An 18,348-nucleotide genomic window follows, 5' to 3' on the forward strand; every position below is an offset into this window, starting at 1 on the left:
CACATGCAGTTTGTTGTACATAAATAACTCAGTAAAGCTGATTTTAAAAAAGAAAACTGGGGGGGGGGGGGAACTTCCTATTACCATATAAATCAAAGGATTACTGTAAGAGAAAAATGAATACCTTTATGTTAGGCACAATATTGCCCAAACAACTTAGTACCCGTGATACCTGCAAAAGTTCATATGACTTTACTGTATTTTTTCCCAAATAACAAGCCCACGTAAATAACACACCCATACATGTAACATGCATAGCATACCGAGGGACATAATTTGTGAGGGGTTTGCACAGAGGGCGAAAACGTATAATGCACACGTTATTTGTGTAAAAATACAGTAATTTGACGTTAAAGTCCCTAATAAAGGCAGAGGGGTTAGGGAAACAACATAACACATATACACATGCACATTTCAAAATAAAATGGAAAATATTAGAGGCGTGCATCTGGCTCAGGAGACTGGCACATAGTGATATTCAAGAAATGTTTATTACTTGAATGAATGGACTGAAGTCCTGAGATTCAGCATATTGCAAAAGAGTGAAAGCTCTCCAGAGCCCTCAAACTTGGAGTACAAAAACTGAAGCAGATTCTTCTTGCGCACTTTAAATTCCTCTTTTCTGAGAATTGCACCCTCCCATACCAAGGATTGGGTCTCCAGGAGCCATGTCTAATCGGCCTCCCTACCACACTTAATGGATTCCAAAGACACCTGAGTCAAGGTGAGCCAGATTCACTCTTTACAGAATTTGAGACTTGGAATTCAGAGACATATTAGGAGAAAAGAGTAAGCTGGAGACTGCTATCCTCAGAAAGGCCTGCTTGCAAGGTTGGCCCTTGGCTAGTGTCTGAGAACCTGGATTTCAGGAGGGTTCCTACCTTTCCCTAACTGATAAAAGTAGCCCAGACGCCTAGCCTGTTTGTGCAGACAATGAGGTTTACGCTGAACCTGCTTTCCTTCTGGGAGTGTGGAATTTTAGTATATACAGAGGGTACCTACATAAGCAGCTCCCAATAAAAACCCTGGCCTTCCCTGGGCAGAAACACCACACACGTTGCTGTGTTTTCATCACTTGAGGAAGAGTGCACTCTGTGTGGTCCTCACGGGCGGGAGACTGCATATTGAAGCTACACAGGGATTCCTCCAGACTCTGTACCTTTTTCTATTATGATCCAACTTCTTACACCACTGGAACAAATCTCAGCCATGAGTACAACTATATGCTGAGTGCTATAAATCCTTCTAGTTAATCTCCACATGAGGATGGTCTTAGGGACCGCTAACCCACATGGTGTAGTTGACACAGGAGCTGAGTCATGTGTTGGCTTATTAATGGCTACGCCCTGATGGTCCACACACACCTTCTGCCGATATTCCCAGAGTTACCTCTGGTTTTTCCCCTTCCCATGTCTTGGTTGTTTGATTCATCCTTCAGTTCTAGGAGATATCCTTATATCTTTCAAATAAAGTCCCTTCTTCGCTGAAGATAACCAGAGGGGGTTGCTGTTGATAGCAACCAAAAGAAACTTAATACAAAAGTTAAAAAAAAAAAATTATGATAGAGATATCTATATCAATTACTTCATTCTCTGCCATAAGCAAACACGGTGGTGGGGGTGGGGGCAGCACTGAAAGGTTTGTTTTTAGGAGGAAAAGTGTTCATATTAGCCAGTGTAAAGTGCACTGACCACTAACCAGTAAACCAGTTGCTGTCGAGTTGATTCCAACTCATGGCGACCCCATGTGTGTCAGAGTAGAACTGTGCTACACAGAGTTTTCAATGGCTGATTTTTTTGGACGTAGATCACCAGGTCCTTCTTCTGAGGCACCTCTGGGTGGACTCAAACCTCCAACCTTTCAGTTAACAGCTAAGCATGTTAACCATTTGCACTATCGAGGGATTTTACACTAACAGGTAACTGTACTTAAACTAAAAGTCAATGGCAGTTCTTTTTCATCATTTAGTCATAAACAGCCTCCCAAAAAATATCTAGAACATATCCATAGTTCTATTTCCATTCAAGGCGGCATATGCTTAACGCAAGTGGGAGAGTCGAATATTTATAAAAACATTAAAGACTTCCAAAAAGGGGAATTTCCTTTAGAACTCTATTAAAATGAGATGGGGCTTCCAACTTCACCTTAGGAACTTCACATATGGCCACATTCAAGGCCAAATGGCTTTGAATCAGAGTACTAAATCTTGTACAATAAACTCTGATAGATCTAGGTTGCAACTGAGTTCATTTGATATCCTCTCCTCCATTCCCACCTCAAATACACATACATAGTTTTATAAATTTATTTTGCCATATTTGTTTCTATAAATAACCATACTTTTAAAAGACAGCATTTGCTGGTTCTTTCAGTTTTGTTTTGTTTTTTCTAATTCTTTCTTAAATTATTGCCAAGATGGGTAAATACAAAGCTCACAGATTGATAATAAATTATGCTGACCATTTATTTAGTACTTTTACTGTACACTGCATTGAATGTTTTTACACACACCATCTTACCTAACCCTAATTCTGAAATAGGTATCCTTATGTGCAGAAGAGTAAAATGAGACCCAGTGAGGGCAAGACCTACAGAAGGTGACACAGTCAGGTAATGAAGAAGCTGGGATTTGAACTCAGATGTGTTTGACTTCAAATTCAGTGCTCTATTGAACACACCATAACAAAGGTTGAAAAGGCAAGTCCAGAGCTTATACCAAAAGGCATGAACAAACTAGAAGCCATCAGACATTTAAAAAAAGAGAGAAAGAGAAAGTTTAAGAGCTAAGGTCCTTAGCCTTTTTTTGGTCTGCATTTGGGCTATAGAATTATCTAGATTTTTTTAAAAAATCTAATGCAATCAGATTTTCTTCAAACTTTTTTCCTATGACTCCTGTAAAGGCTCCTGTTATTTCCAGTATGCAACATCCCTACAACCTCACTTCAGTGACCAAAGCTCAGTACCTCACTTCAATAAACACTAGACGCTGTTTGGAATCCTATGGCTCCCATCTCCTGATGGTCTCTAAATTCTGCTATTTTTAATAATAGGTCCCAAATCCTTCAGCATGAAATTTATACCCAAGAATCACTATTCCTAAATCCACCACCATCTTCAGTTGGGATTGTTGATAAATTCCAAGTTTACTTGGAAATTGAGGTTTGCAGAGGTTAAAGTACAAGCTGTTACCAACGGCCAGCTACAAAGAACACCTACCACAAGTGAAATTTTAACTAGTGATACCACTACCATCCAAAAGGTTACTGGAAGCTGATTCAATAGCTCTTTAAAGCCTTAATACAAAGGAAGTCTTAGTGAATGATGCAGTCATCCTTTGCAGGAATTTACTTTATCCAAGATAAACATATGAAGGAAGAAGGCTGATGAAGGGCACAGAGGAGTAGGAGGCACCATAACCTTGATCATACCTCCTTCCTCTTCACTGTCATCTTGGATGGGAGAAGATGCCATGTTCTGGGTAGTATGTGGATGTAGTGAGGAGCCATTTTGGACTGAACAGTTGAGAGCAACACCCATGGGATGGTAAAGGAACAAGACAAAAGGTGCTTGAACCTCTATGACTTTGGAGAGCAAAGCTGTCATGCCATTTCAGACTTTTGCTTATTTAAGTCATTGTTATTTCAAGTCTGTTTAAACTCATCCTCTCTAATACAGAACTTGGTATTAGAGGTGGTTTGCTGCCATAACAAAACCTAAAATACATAAGACACCAGCTTAGCATTCAGGCAATAGGTGCCAAGGACATAGATATTTCAGACTGGAAAGCTGATGAGTAGTTTTATGCTATATGACAAAACATTTGGTAAAACTGTCACCTGTAATAAGCAAAATCATGACAAATGGAGAAAATATTAAGTTGCCAAGAATTTCATTTTACTTGAAAACACAATCAACGCCCACAGAAGCAGTAGTCAAGAAATCAAATGACGTATTACGTTGGGCAAATCTGCTGTATAAGATGTCTTTAAAATCTTAAAAAACAAAGATGTCACTTTGAGGGCTAAGGTGTGCCTGACCCAAGCCATAGTATTTTCAATTGCCTCATGCATGTGAAAGCTGAACAATGAATAAGAAGTCCAAAGAAGAATTGATGCATTTGAATTATGTTGTTGGTGAAGAATATTGGCTATACCACAGACTGCCAGAAGAACAAACCAATCTGTCTTGGAAGAAGTACAGTCAGAATGCTCCTTAGGAAGCGAGGATGGTGAGACTTTGTCTCACATACTTTGGTCATGTTATCAGGAGAGACCAGTTCCTGAAGAAGGATATCATGCTTGGTAAAGTAGAGGGTCAGAGAAAAAGAGGAAGACCCTCGACAAGATGGACTGACACAATGGCTGCAACAATGGGCTCAAACATAGCAACGATTGTGAGGATGGCACAGGACTAGGCAACGTTGCTTTCTGTTACACATAGGGTCGTTTATGAGTTGGAGTTTACTCGATGGCACCTAACTAACTACAGGGAGGTACTCTCTGTCTCTGGCCTCAGTGCCTATAATGCAGCAAGTTTGATAAAACCAAAAAACAATAACAGAAGCAATTGGAAGAAGTGGTTCTGAAGAGGCTGTCTTAGCTGGAGATAAGAGAGTAGACTCAACCCTTCTTCTACTACCTTATAGTAAGGTTATATTATATTGTTGTTGTCGTTAGCTGCTGTCAAGCCGACCCCAACTCATGGTGACCTCATGCACCATGGAACAAAATGCTGCCTGTTCCTGCACCATCCCCATGATCAGTTGTGGATCGGACCATTGTGATCCATCAGGTTTTCGTTTGCTGATTTTTGGAAGTAGATTGTCAGGCCTTTCTTCCTAGTCCATTTTAGTCTGAAAGTTCTGCTGAGACCTGATCAACATCATGGCAACATACATGAGGTATTGCCAGGGCTCCCCAGGTCTCCCTCATGGAAAGTGAGAATTCTATCACTGAACAACTACTGCCCCCATCAGTCTCAGTGTAGACATCATTAAAATTTTAGAGACAGGGAAATAGAGAGCAAAGAAGCACTGAATAAAAGACCAGAATTTTCAGGTTTAAAAACTATCTGGATGAGATCTGACTGTGGCAATTTGCTCATGTAATGACCAGAAACATAAAGACTGCACATCAACGAATTTTATAAGAAAATTGCACTGCCGAAGAAATTCAAAATGTGGCTAGAAAAACAAAAAACAACAAAAAAACCTATCATTGATGACCCCTATGGTGCAAATGGTTAAGCATTCAGCTACTACCCACCCAGAGCAACCTTAGAAGACAAGACTGGCACTCTGCTTCCAAAAGGTCACAGCCTTGAAAACCCCGAGAAGCATGATTCTACTCTGCACACATGGGGCCGCCATGAGTCGGAATCGACTTCACCACAACTAACAAGAACAACAAAGTAACTCTCGGCTCCTTAGCAGAAAAACTTATCAGAATAAAGGGGGTTGTGGAAGTTGTGTAGCCTCCAAGGAGGGGATATTCTCTAATGCCCACTTTAGATATGGCCACAGAAAACAACAGTCAAGGAAGAACCCATAAGGCAGAGCCAGAGGAATGGACCGAGGGCACAGCTGGCGAAGGTCAAATAAACTAATGAATTTACTACATTGCCATGTCAAGGAGCTTTTCGAATTCCTACCTAACAGAATTTGATAACTGGTTTGAGCCAGTGACTGCTGTGAATTCCTCATTCTTTCCTTTTACAAATGGGAGTTTTCTTTATATATCGAATATATATATATGGGGTGGATGGCAGTTCATAAAATGCCATACCATGAGGAGCCACAACCAGACTTGATGGAGAGGATTACACATTCCCAAGAGATAATGGACTTAGAGCTGGATCCGGAATTGGACTTTGGGGTTTTTCTCCTTTACAGAGAAGGTGAATACATTCTATGTGTGGAAAGAAAAGCTTAGGATACTTGAGTAGGAAAAGACGTGGAATGTGGTGACTACTAGTTGTTTCCCAACATCTACAATAATCGCTTCTCTTTCAAAATAAGTTTTAAATGGTGCATGGCCAGTCTCCTTTGTAGATGGACATGTATAAATATGTGACTGAGTTCTGGCCAACAGGATGCTATTGGAAGTGATATATTCAACTCTATTTCCCCTTTTCTCCTACACAGCCTCGTAGGAGATAAAGATCTACAAAAAGAGTTATTAAAAAGTAACATGATAAGTCCTGAAACAGAAAGAAGAAGAAAAAATCACAAATCTACATGCAACGGTAATTTTGAAGAAAGTTACAAAATGGCCCACTTGCCTTTAAGTTTTATTCAAACTATTACAAAAACTAAGGAGAGTGACAAGAAAGTTATTAATCTTAGCAACAAAATACCTTAAGCCGGATCCTGCAACTGTGCAACAACTGTTTTCCAGTATTGATTTTTTACCTTTCCCTCCCAATACCACACAAGATTATAGTAGCCCCTCCCCAGCCACAGTTTTGCTTTCCAAGGTTTCAGTTACCGTGGTTTGAAAATGTTAAATGAGTATGGAGCATGATGAAATCTCTGACTGTCCCGCTCTATCATTCACAGAACTTTTATTACAGTATATTGTTATAATTACTCTATTTTATTATTAGTTATTGCTGTTAATCTCTTACTGTGCCTAATTTACAAATTAAACTTTATCACAGGTATGTATGTATAGGACAAATCAAAGTATATATAGGGTTCTATATAGGGTTCTGTCAGTTCGTCATACTGTGGGGGCTTGCGTGTTGCTGTGATGCTGGAAGCTATGCCACTGGTATTCAGATACCAGCAGGGTCACCCATGGTAGACAGGTTTCAGCTGAGCTTCCAGACTAAGACAGACTAGGAAGAAGGACCCAGCAGTTTACTTCTGAAAAGAATTAGCCAGTGAAAACCTTATGAATAGCAGCAGAACATTGTCTGATATAGTGCTGGAAGATGAGCCCCCCAGGTTGGACGGCACTCAAAAGACAACTGGGGAAGAGCTGCCTCCTCAAAGTAGACTCGACCTTAATGATGTGGATGGAGTCAAGCTTTCAGAACCTTCATTTGCTGATGTGGCATGACTCAAAATGAGAAGAAACAGCTGCAAACATCCATTAATAATCGGAACGTGGAATGTACGAAGTATGAATCTAGGAAAACTGGAAATCGTCAGAAATGAAATGGAATGCATGAACATCAATATCCTAGGCATTAGTGAGCTGAAATAGACTGGTATTGGCCATTTTGAATCAGACAACCATATGTTCTACTATGGCAGTAATGACAACTTGAAGAGGAATGGCGTTGCACTCATCATCAAAAAGAACATTTCAAGATCTATCCTGAAGTACAACACTGTCAGTGATAGGATAATATCCATACGCCTACAAGGAAGACTAGTTGATACGACTATTATTCAAATTTACGCACCAACCACTAAGGCCAAAGATGAAGAAATTGAAGATTTTTTACCAGCTTCTTAGGTTTGAAATTGATCAAACATGCAATCAGGATGCATTGATAATTACTGGTGATTGGAACGCGAAAGCTGGAAACAAAGAAGAAGGATTGGTAGTTGGAAAATACGGCCTTGGGGATAGAAATGATGCCGGAGATCGCATGATAAAATTTTGCAAGACCAATGACTTCTTAGTAGCAAATACCTTTTTTAACCAACATAAACGGTGACTATACACATGGACCTCACCAGAAGGAATACACAGGAATCAAATAGACTACATCTGTGGAAAGAGATGATGGAAAAGCTCAATATCATCAGTCAGAACAAGGCCAGGGACTGACTGCAGAACAGACCATCAATTGCTCATATGCAAGTTCAAGTTGAAACAGAAGAAAATTAGAACAAGTCCATGAGAGCCAAAGTATGACCTTGAGTATATCCCACCTGAATTTAGAGACCATCTCAAAAACAGACTTGACACGTTGAACACTAATGACTGAAGAACAGACGAGTTGTGGAATGACATCAAGGATATCATACATGAAGAAAGCAAGAGGTCATTAAAAAGACAGGAAAGAGAAACCAAAATGGATGTCAGAAAAGACTCTGAAAATTGCTCTTGAACGTCGAGTAGGTAAAGCAAAAGAAAGAAATGATGAAGTAAAAGAACTGAATGGAAGATTTCAAAGGGTGGCTCGAGAAGACAAAGTAAAGTATCACAATGACATGTGCAAAGAGCTGGAGATACAAAACCAAAAGGGAAGAACATGCTCAGCATTCCTCAAGCTGAAAGAACTGAAGAAAAAATTCAAGCCTCGAGTTGCTGTAGTGAAGGATTCTATGCAGAAAATATTAAACAATGCAGGAAGCATCAAAAGAAGATGGGAGGAATACACAGGGTCATTATACCGAAAAGAACTGGTCGATGTTCAACCATTTAAAGAAGTAGCATATGATCAGGAACTGATGGTACTGAAGGAAGAGGTCCAAGCTGCACTGAAGGCATTGGAGAAAAACAAGTCTCCAGGAATCTGACAGAATATCAACTGAGATGTTTCAACACACAGATGCACTGCTGGAAGTGTTTACTCATCTATGCCAAGAAATTTGGAAGACAGCTACTTTGGACAGGTTGTCGGGGGGATTAGTCCCTGGAGAAGGACATCATGCTTGGTAAAGTACAGGGTCAGCACAAAAGAGGAAGACCCTCAACAAGATGGATTGACACAGTGCCTGTAACAATGGGCTCAAGCATAACAACAATTGTGAGCATGGCGCAGGACCAGGCAGTGTCTCGGTCTGTGGTGCATAGGGTCGCTATGAGTTGGAACTGACTTGACGGCACCTAACAACAACAACAACAACATATAGGGTTCGTTACGATCCTGGATTTCAGGCATTCATGGGAGGTCTTGGAATGTATCCCTCACGGGTAAGGAGGGACTACTGTATACCCTTGACCTGACGTTCTGATTCAATGCTGAACTTCCGAATTTCACCAAACACCCTACATTAAAGCAAATTCACTAACAGAGAGAGGGTAAAACAATTTGATGATAAGCGACAGGGAAGAGATTATTATAAAATCAACTCCATAGATATTTTTCAAACCACACCAGCCCAAAGCTCCCAAGATGATTTTGATACAATCCTCCAGTTGAAAGAGAACCACTGGCCTGGTAATTTCTAAGGCAAGCCTTAACTCTCAGCGGGCCAGGCTGTTAATAGGAATAAAATAGAGACTCAAGTGTAAGGTAAAACATCAAGCAAGATAACAATAGTTGTGCATTAAGCACAGGCTGAAATGATCTTAAATGGAGAAAGGACTATTAAACATGTTATGTACATACATCACTTAACAGTGTTTGGCCAAGGATGGCCAGCACCTCCTAATAGAAAACCACCTGAGGGCTACCTAATAAAAGCACATATGTCTGGACCTCATCTCAGACCACTGAATTAGAACCTCAGGGAAGGTGAGGCCTGGGAACTGGCATTTCAACAGCACTCAAAGTGATTTGAATGCATACTTAAGTTTGAGAACAATTGACATGAAATTTTAGGCTGTCAATTTGCAAAGTGGGATAGAATATATACAGTCTTATCTACAAGGGATTAACAATTTAGTTGACCAATGTGCTTCCCTAGAGAAGAACTCAATGAATTTAAGAGAGGGAAATCAGGTTTATTCTAAATTGCTTCTTAAGTGAAGAGTGAAATATTGAGGTTCCAGTGTGTGATGTAAGATTCAAAGTTCAGGTACTTACATCATTAAAGGGATATTAATTGTTAATCTGATAATTGGATTTAAAGATGGTAGATTTTTTTTTCTAATAATCAACCTGTACTCATTTTCTATTCTATGAGGATGAATGAAAATACATTAACTTTGGAGTATAAACCAAATACTCAAAATTTGTCTCTTACAGATGAGCATGTAACAGGCTGTCCAAAAATTGATATTCATTTTTCCTAAGCCATTAAAACCATCAGTACATGGTTCCAAGTTCAGTAAAAGAGGCTAAGACGAGTAGACAGCTAGACAAGAAATACCAAGCTGTTACCCAAGCCCATGAATTAACTTCCCTTTTCTCCCGAGCTGCACAGTCTTGGACCCCACACATCCCTGGCTCACCCATTTCCCTTCAAGAAACAAAAGCTTTGGAGATGGTCCTGGAAATGTATCCTAGTGTTACCTTGATTAGCTGGGAGATCTGATAACTTTTCTTTTCCTACAGCCCCGCCTCCGCAAAGCGCAAATTCCCACAAGTCTGCAAACCAATAAATAGAACAGACAACAGCTCCCAAAACCAGGCCCTAACTCGGAAGGTGGGGAGATGAGCCAACTTTGAACCAACGCTGAGACCCCGACCCCAGGATCCTCAATTACAGAAGATAGACAGGAGGGTGTCTCCGACACTGACAACACCCACGCCTGCCTCCCGCTGCCCCCTCAGCGAGTCAGTCCTAAACAAGGGGCCGAGCTCGCGGTCAGCCTCTCCTTCCTTCCCACATTCACAGGCGGCGCACACTCACGGGCCGGTTGCTGGACCCCAGACGCCCGACCCCCTCCCAGTCTCCCACCGCAGGCCAGGCAGGGGATCCCTTCCCTCCCCAACCGCCCCCGCAACGCCCGGGCCGCGTCCCCCGCTGCGCGCTGACCTGTCGGGCGCACCAGGCCGGCCTTGGGCTCCCGGCTCTCCGCCTTCCTCGGCCGATAGCCGTAGACGCCCCGCTCGGTCTGGTAGCCGCGCCAGAGGAGCGGGGGTACCCGGCCAAGGCCCCGCGTCGCTGCTGCCACAGTGGCCGAGGCCATATCCCAGGGAGAGAGCGGCAGAAGGACGAGGCAAAGCAGACGCCAAGAAGAAGCAGAGAGCGCCGAAGGCCGCTGGTAACCAGGGAGCGCAGCCTTGGGGCCGGGAACACCGCCCGGGGACGACGCCCCCGCGCTTGATTGGCCCGGAGGGACCCGCCTGGGGGAGCGTCCCTTGGGGGCGAAAGCACACTCCTGCAGTAGGGCGGGACCCAGGGGTGATTCTCCCGACTGAGGTTAGTCCTAGATTTGGTTGTAGGGAAAGTAAGGAAATGCTGAACGGAGCGTTACTAGCTTAAGGGTACAAAACACGATATATCTGTATATCCTGCGCTCTGCCGCTGATGAGTATTCACCCATTACCCCTCTGCTGAAAACCAGAATACAAACCCACAAACGCAAGAAGGGTTCTCATACAAAAAATAAATAAATAAATAAATAACGACAGAGTTGACAAAGTGGCTGGAACTGAAACCAGGGGACGCAAAAAAGGAAAGAACGTACGAGAGAGCTACAAAATCAATTCTTCCCTTCCTTTTTTTCCTTAAGAAATACTGAGGAAGAAAGAAGAAAATAGGGGAGGGGAAAAGTGCAAGAAAGAGATAGAACAGGAGTCAAAAGAAGTTTGGCATGATAGATGACATAAGTGTAGAGATGTTTGAGATTCTTGCTTGGTCTATCTCTGACAAAGTTTCCCAAACTATTTTATTTCATGACTTACCTTTAACTTTGGCTGTATGGTGAAGGAGAGAGGGGTCTGAATCCTTCCCCAGTCAGATATCCATCATTCCAGTCAGTCGTGCGGCCATACCCCCATACTCCCAAGAACATTAGACATATGATCCCAAGATATCTTTCCTCCTCACTCATTCATCCAATATCCTTACCAGGCACTCTGCTGGGTTGCAAGGATTAGTAAGATACAGTGTCTGCCCTTAATCAGCTTCCGGTCTAATTATAGACTGGACTCAACACAGTATGATAAATCCTATGAGACAGGTATGTGCAGGTGCCCTGCAGGCACAGAGAAGCCGCATCCAGCACAGACAGGTGTGCCAGGGAAACTCCTAAAGGAAGAGACACTAGAATAGAATCTTGAAGGATGAAGAGTTAGGTAAATGCACAAGAGAAAGGTGTGCTAAAGAAAAGAAAAAGCATGGGCAAAGAAGCCTGAGATGGCAAGTTATTCAAAAAGGCTTGAAAATTGGTTGTATATTAAGAGATAGAGCTGGAAAGGTAGATTTGGGATAACTGGATAATTAAAAGGGCCTTGAGTAGTAAGGAAGGGACAAGTTACAGGATCAATGTCATTTTACATCAAGTCCCAGAGAAGACTTGATCCACAAATGAAAAGGTTATCCTTGGACGGGAGTGGAGACAACTCATGTATACAGAAAGACAGAGATTAACAGTGCATATTCAGGTGGGTTGATAGATTTGATGGTGGGAGGATAAAGAAATTATTTTCTGCTGCTTTTTTTTTTGGTGAAATAACTAAGCAAGATCAAGCTGAAAGAGGGAGAGAGGAGATATGGGAGGAGGTTTGAAAGGGAAGAAAAGGAATAGCACCTGCAAATGTTTGGAAGTTAGTGTGAAAGCACACCAATTGAAGTTTCTAGCTGGGAAAAAGGAAAGGCAGTAGTTTTAAGAAATGAGTCAAGATCAGGGATCTTTAAAGAACTTTTAAGTCATGTTAAAGCATTTGAACTTTAGCCAAAGAAGAACAGAGAGCTATTGAATGGGTTTAGGCAACAGTTACCTGATCGGATATTAATTTTTAAAGATCGCTCTGACTCAATGTGTATTAAGTATGGCTAGGCAGGGAAAGATCCAAAACAAGACCAATTAGAAAGCTATTATTGCCCCCTTTCGTCCTTGTCTGTCTTAGTCTGGAAGCTTATTGAAACCTGTTCAGCATCATAGCAACATGCAAGCCTCCACTGTCAGACAGGAGAGAGGTTTTGATGGCCTGGACTAGCAATAATGAAGGAGAGTAGGCAGATTTGAGAGCTATTTTGAATGAATTTAGGGTCCACAGGTGGGATCTGTATCATCCTTAACCCCAGGAACTGCCTACTGTCTTGCGAATTTCCCGGCTGATTTGAATTCATGTATTAGGGATGTACCGCACCTTCTCCCCCTCCTCATTAACATCATCTGCCAACTTCTTAGTCACTCCTCTTCATTTACCAAGTCTTCCTAGATAACTCAACTCCTACCATTACCCAAGATGATAAGGACAACTCATCAAATAACCCACACTCTCAGTCTCTGATGACATTCTTCCCCATTCCATTTTAGTCAACCACTCTCCTGGTCATTAGAATTTGCATCACTTTTAAAAATCATCAAATCAAACATCCTATTTTCTGACTACAGCCTTCTGTCCTTCGTTGCATTTCTCCAGCACCCATTCTTCAACCTCACTGGAACCTGTAACCCATTTTCCCTTCCATTTTTCATCATTTCATTCCATATTGGTTTGCCTACTTTTTCAGCTTAGATCTGTTTTTCGTTATTCCCTATCATTTTCTAACCAATATCTTAGACTCCTTTGCCTCTTGGTCTTGGTCTTTCTATCACATCTGACTTTATTTTCAGTTCCTTGAACATCTATACTTTTCCTACTTCAGGGTTTCACACATGTTATTTCCTCTCCTAGGCTCCAGGAATTGACGTAATACCAACTGAGATGTTTCAACAAATGGATGCAGCCCTGGAGGTGCTCACTTATCTATGCCAAGGAATTTGGAAGACAGCTACCTGGCCAATCGACTGGAAGAGATCCATATTTGTGCTTATTCCAAACAAAAGATGATCCAACAGAATGTGGAAATTATCTAACAATATTATTAACGTCACACACAAGTGGAATGAGGGATAGCATTGTTGACGTCAGATGGATCTTGGCTGAAAGCAAAGTATGCCAGAAAAGTGTTTACCTATAACTATGCAAAGGCATTCAACTGTGTGGATCATAACAAATTATGGATAACATTGCGAAGAATGGGAATTCCAGAACACTTAACTGTGCTCATGTGTAACCTGTACATAGAACAAGAGGCAGTCATTTGAACAGAACAAGGGGATACTGCGTGTTTAAAGTCAGGAAAGGTGTGAATCAAGGCCGTATCTTTCGCCATACTTATTCAATCTGTATGCTGAGCAAATAATCTGAGAAGCTGGACTATATGAAGAAGGGGCATCAGGATTGGAGGAAGACTCATTAACAGCCTGTCATATGCAGATGACAAAACCTTGCTTGCTGAAAGTGAAGAGGACTTGAAGCACTTACTGATGATGATCAAAGACTACAGCCTTCAGTATGGACTGCACCTCAACATAAGGAAAACAAAAATCCTTACAACTGGACCAATAAGCAACATCATGATAAATGGAGAAAATATTGAAGTTGTCAAGGATATCACTTCACTTGGATCCACAGTCAATGCCCATGGAAGCTGCAGTCAAGAAATCAAATGAGAAGGTGCGGCCAAGATGGCAAAGTAGTCAGATGCTTCCTGTGGTAACTCTTACAACAAAGATCCAAGAAAACAAGTGAATCGATTATATGTGACAATCTAGGAGCCCTGAGCATCAAAGACAAAGTTAGGGGATAGGACTGAGTGGCAGGGGGAGGGAGAGACAGTTCAGAAGCAGTGAGGAGTTGCCAGACCTGACCGGGCAAGAGCCAGTGACCTTCAGGTCAGATTGGCTCACATGTGCAGTGAGGCAAGCAGTGGCACTCAGGAGGAGTTTTCCACATCAGGAGAGACCTAGTGGCAGAGAGTCTACTCCAGCATCCAGAACCAGTGAGAATCAGTGCTCAATTGGCAAAAGGTAAGTACCTGCGTCTGACCCACCGTGCTGATTAAAAAACACCGCCTTCGGAAAAAACCTCTCCCATTTACCTGCCCCCAAGTGCCCTAGGCCAAAGTAGGACCTGTCACACACCCTGAGCCATTCTTCCAGCCTTGGAGAGGGAACAAATTAACAAACAGCAAAAAATAATCTGCCGGCTCCTCTAAGCCAGGAATTCAGGGTAGGCACAGCTCCTTTGCCTAGGCACAGGCATAAGGGGTCCACAGACTTTGAATGCCTTTCACCTCTGCATAGACCTGTGTGGGCCCATTTCAACAGCGTAGGCCCTCATTAGCACAGTACAATAGGGTATATACCTGAGAACTAACTTCAAATGTATCAGCTATATAGTGAAGTGGCAGGTTCATTACATTTGACACTGCTCTGCCCATTAAGCAGGATCCTTACCTACCAGCATCAGGGGCCTGAGGACTGGTAGCTCCACCCACGCCACATAGCCACCCACGCCAGAAGTCCAAGAATAAGTGGTGCCTCTCAGTCCTTAGAGCCAACAGTACTGGGTGCTCATAGCCCAGCTGCAAAACCCACCCACCTATGTGCTCTAGGGAACCGCTACGTGCTTTCTTCCCAGACACTCAGGGACAGCCGTCAGCCCCCTGCCTTGCTCAGTGTGTGACCCCCTATTGCAGCGAGATACCTGTGCCTACACTAATCACCCCTGCCTGTCTAGGACTGTAGGTGAGAGACTGCACCACACACTTGGTGACCAACTACCTGGACACCTAAGCTGAATCCATACAAGAAAAGTAAACAGATTCCTGGGCTCACATACCTAGTAACAGATCTAACCACCTGTTGACAGGACGTTAGAGCTTCAAAAGCACCAATAATCAAACTAGCTCACATGAGCAGCCTATGTGGGCATATCAAAACAAAACAAAACATGAAGCTAGGACACAGTAAGCAAATATAAAATAAATAAATATAATAACTTATTGATGGCTTGGAGAAAGCAGTCAATATCAAATCACATAAAGAGGCAGACAATGATGGCTTAAGCAAGCTCCCAGAATAAAGAATGAAGAAAATTTCTGGAGGAAAAGAAATTCTTGGAATTACTGGAGGTAGAAAACAAAAGATTAATATACAGAACTCTTAAAGACATCAGGAAAGAGATCATGCAAAATGCAGAACATGCCAAGGAACACACAAAGCGATAGAGGAATTTAGGAAGGTTATACAAGGGCAAAATCATGAATTTAACAGGCTGCAAGAACCCATAGAGAGACAGCAAATAAAAATCCAAAAGATTAACAATAAAATTTCAGAATTAGATAACTCAGTAGAAAGTCATAAGAGAAGAATTGAGGCAACGGAAGTCAGAATTAGTGAGACTGAAGATAAAGCACTTGACACCAACTTATTTGAGGAAAAATCAGATAAAGGGATTCAAAAAAATGAAGAAACCCTAAGAATTATGTGGGACTCTATGAAGAGGAATAACCTACGAGTGATTGGAGTGCCAGAACAGGGGGTATAACAGAAAATACAGAGAGAACTGTTAAAGATTTCTTGGCTGAAAACTTCCCAGATATCATGAAGGATGAGAAGATATCTATCCAAGATGCTCATCAAACCCCACACAAGGTAGATCCCAAAAGAAAGTCACCGAGACATATTATAATCAAACTTGCCAAAACCAAAGATAAAAACAGAATTTTAAGAGTGGCTAGGGATAAAAGAAAAGTTATCTACAAAGGAGAGTCAATAAGAATAAGATTGGACTACTCAGCAGACACCATGCAGGCAAGAAGGCAGTGGGATGACATATATAAAGCCTTGAAGGAAAAAAGCTGCCAGCCAAGACTTATATATCCAGCAAAACTGTCTCTCAAATATGATGGTGAAATTTGGGCATTTCCAGATGAACAGAAGTTTAGGGAATTTGAAAAAACCAAACCAAAATTACAAGAAATACTAAAGGGTGTCCTCTGGTTGGAAAATCAACGACATCAGATAACAACCCAAGACTAGAACACAGGACAGAGCAACCAGATATCATCCCAGATAGGGAAGTCACAAAAGTAAATCAAAGCTAAAACACTGAAAATAGGGAAACAGATGTCAATATGTAAAAGATGACAACATTAAAACAAAAAGGGGGTCTTAAAAAATGTAGAGAGAGATTTTTCATATAGAGAGGAAGTCAAGGCTATATGAAGAAATAAAAGGCTGATATACACTTAGAAAAATAGGGAAAGATATTAAGGTAACCACAAAGGAAACTAACAATCCTACAAGTCAAAATAAAAAACTAGAAAAATATAAAGATTCAGCAAACACAAAATCAACAGCAATGAAAAAGATGAAAAGAAAATACTTAAAGAAAAATGACTCAGCACAGAAAATTAAGTGGAACAAAGAAACTGTGAACAGCATACAAAAAAGACATCAAAATGACAGCACTAAACTCATACCTACCAATAATTATGCTGAATGTAAATGGACTAAATGCACCAATAAAGAGACAGAGAGTGGCAGATTGGATAAAAAAACACAATCCGTGTACATGCTGCCTACAAGAGACACACCTTAGACTTAAAGACACAAACAGGTTAAAACTCAAAGGATGGAAAAATCATATCAAGCAAACAACACTCAAAAAAGAGGAGGAGTGGCAATATTAATTTCGGACAAAATAGATTTAAAATAAAATCCACCACAAAGGGTAAGGAAGGACACTATATAATGCTTAAAGGGTCAATACACCAGGAGGACATAACTACAATAAAAATTTATGTACCCAACGACAGGGCCCCAAAATACATAAAACAAACTCTAACAGCACTGAACAGAGAGACAGACAGCTCCACAATAGTAGTAGGAGACTTCAACACTCCACTTTCCGTGAAAGACAGAACATCCAGAAAGAAGCTCAGCAAAGACATGGAAGATCTAAATGCTACAATCAACCAACTTGATCTCACATATACCGAACACTCCACCCAACAGAAGGCAAGTATACTTTCTTTTCCAATGCATATGGAACATTCTCCAGCATAGACCACATATTAGGCCATAAAGCAAGTGTTAACAAAATCTAAAGCATCAAAATATTACAAAGCATCTTTTCTCACCATAAAGCCATAAAAGTAGAAATCAACAGCAAAACGAGCAATGGAAAAAAAATCAAACACATGGAAACTGAACAACACCTTGCTCAAAAACTACTAGGTTATAGCAGAAATTAAGGATGGAATAAAGCAATTCATAGAATAAAACGAGAATGAAAACACATCCTACCAGAACCTTTGGGACACAGCAAAAGCAGTGCTCAGAGGCCAGTTTATAGCAATAAATGCACACATCCAAAAGGAAGAAAGGGTCATAATCAAAACATTAACCCTACAACTGGAACAAGTAGAAAGAGAGCTGCAAAAGAAGCCCTCAGGCACCAGAAGAAAGCAAAGAATAAGAACTAGACCAGAATTAAATGAAATAGAGAATAGAAAGACAATTGAAAAAGTTAACAAGACCAAAAGCTGGTTCTTTGAAAAGATTAATGAAATTGATAAACCATTGGACAAACTGACAAAAGAAAAACAGGAGAGGAAGCAGATAGCCCATATAAGAATTGAGATGGGTGATATCACAACAGACCAAACTGAGATGAAAAGAATCATAACAGAATACTATGAAAAATTGTACTCTAACAAATTTGAAAACCTAGAGGAAATGGACAAATTTCTAGAAACTCACTACCTACCTAAAC

The 18,348-nt window shown here is 41.2% G+C and overlaps 1 protein-coding gene across 1 annotated transcript in view; it reads right to left on the reverse strand.

Annotated features, from left to right (window-relative positions):
- DHTKD1 (dehydrogenase E1 and transketolase domain containing 1) overlaps window positions 1–10,761 on the reverse strand; it is a 75,036-nt gene extending 64,275 nt beyond the window's left edge. The window contains exon 1 of the mRNA XM_004379687.1: window positions 10,604–10,761. Within this exon, the coding sequence (XP_004379744.1) occupies window positions 10,604–10,757 (154 nt within the window). The 5' untranslated portion in view covers window positions 10,758–10,761. The remainder of the gene's footprint in view (window positions 1–10,603) is intronic.
- Window positions 10,762–18,348: the final 7,587 nt, after the last annotated feature.

Source organism: Trichechus manatus, unplaced genomic scaffold (genome assembly GCF_000243295.1).
Source record: "Trichechus manatus latirostris isolate Lorelei unplaced genomic scaffold, TriManLat1.0 scaffold00067, whole genome shotgun sequence".
Lineage (NCBI taxonomy): Eukaryota > Metazoa > Chordata > Mammalia > Sirenia > Trichechidae > Trichechus > Trichechus manatus.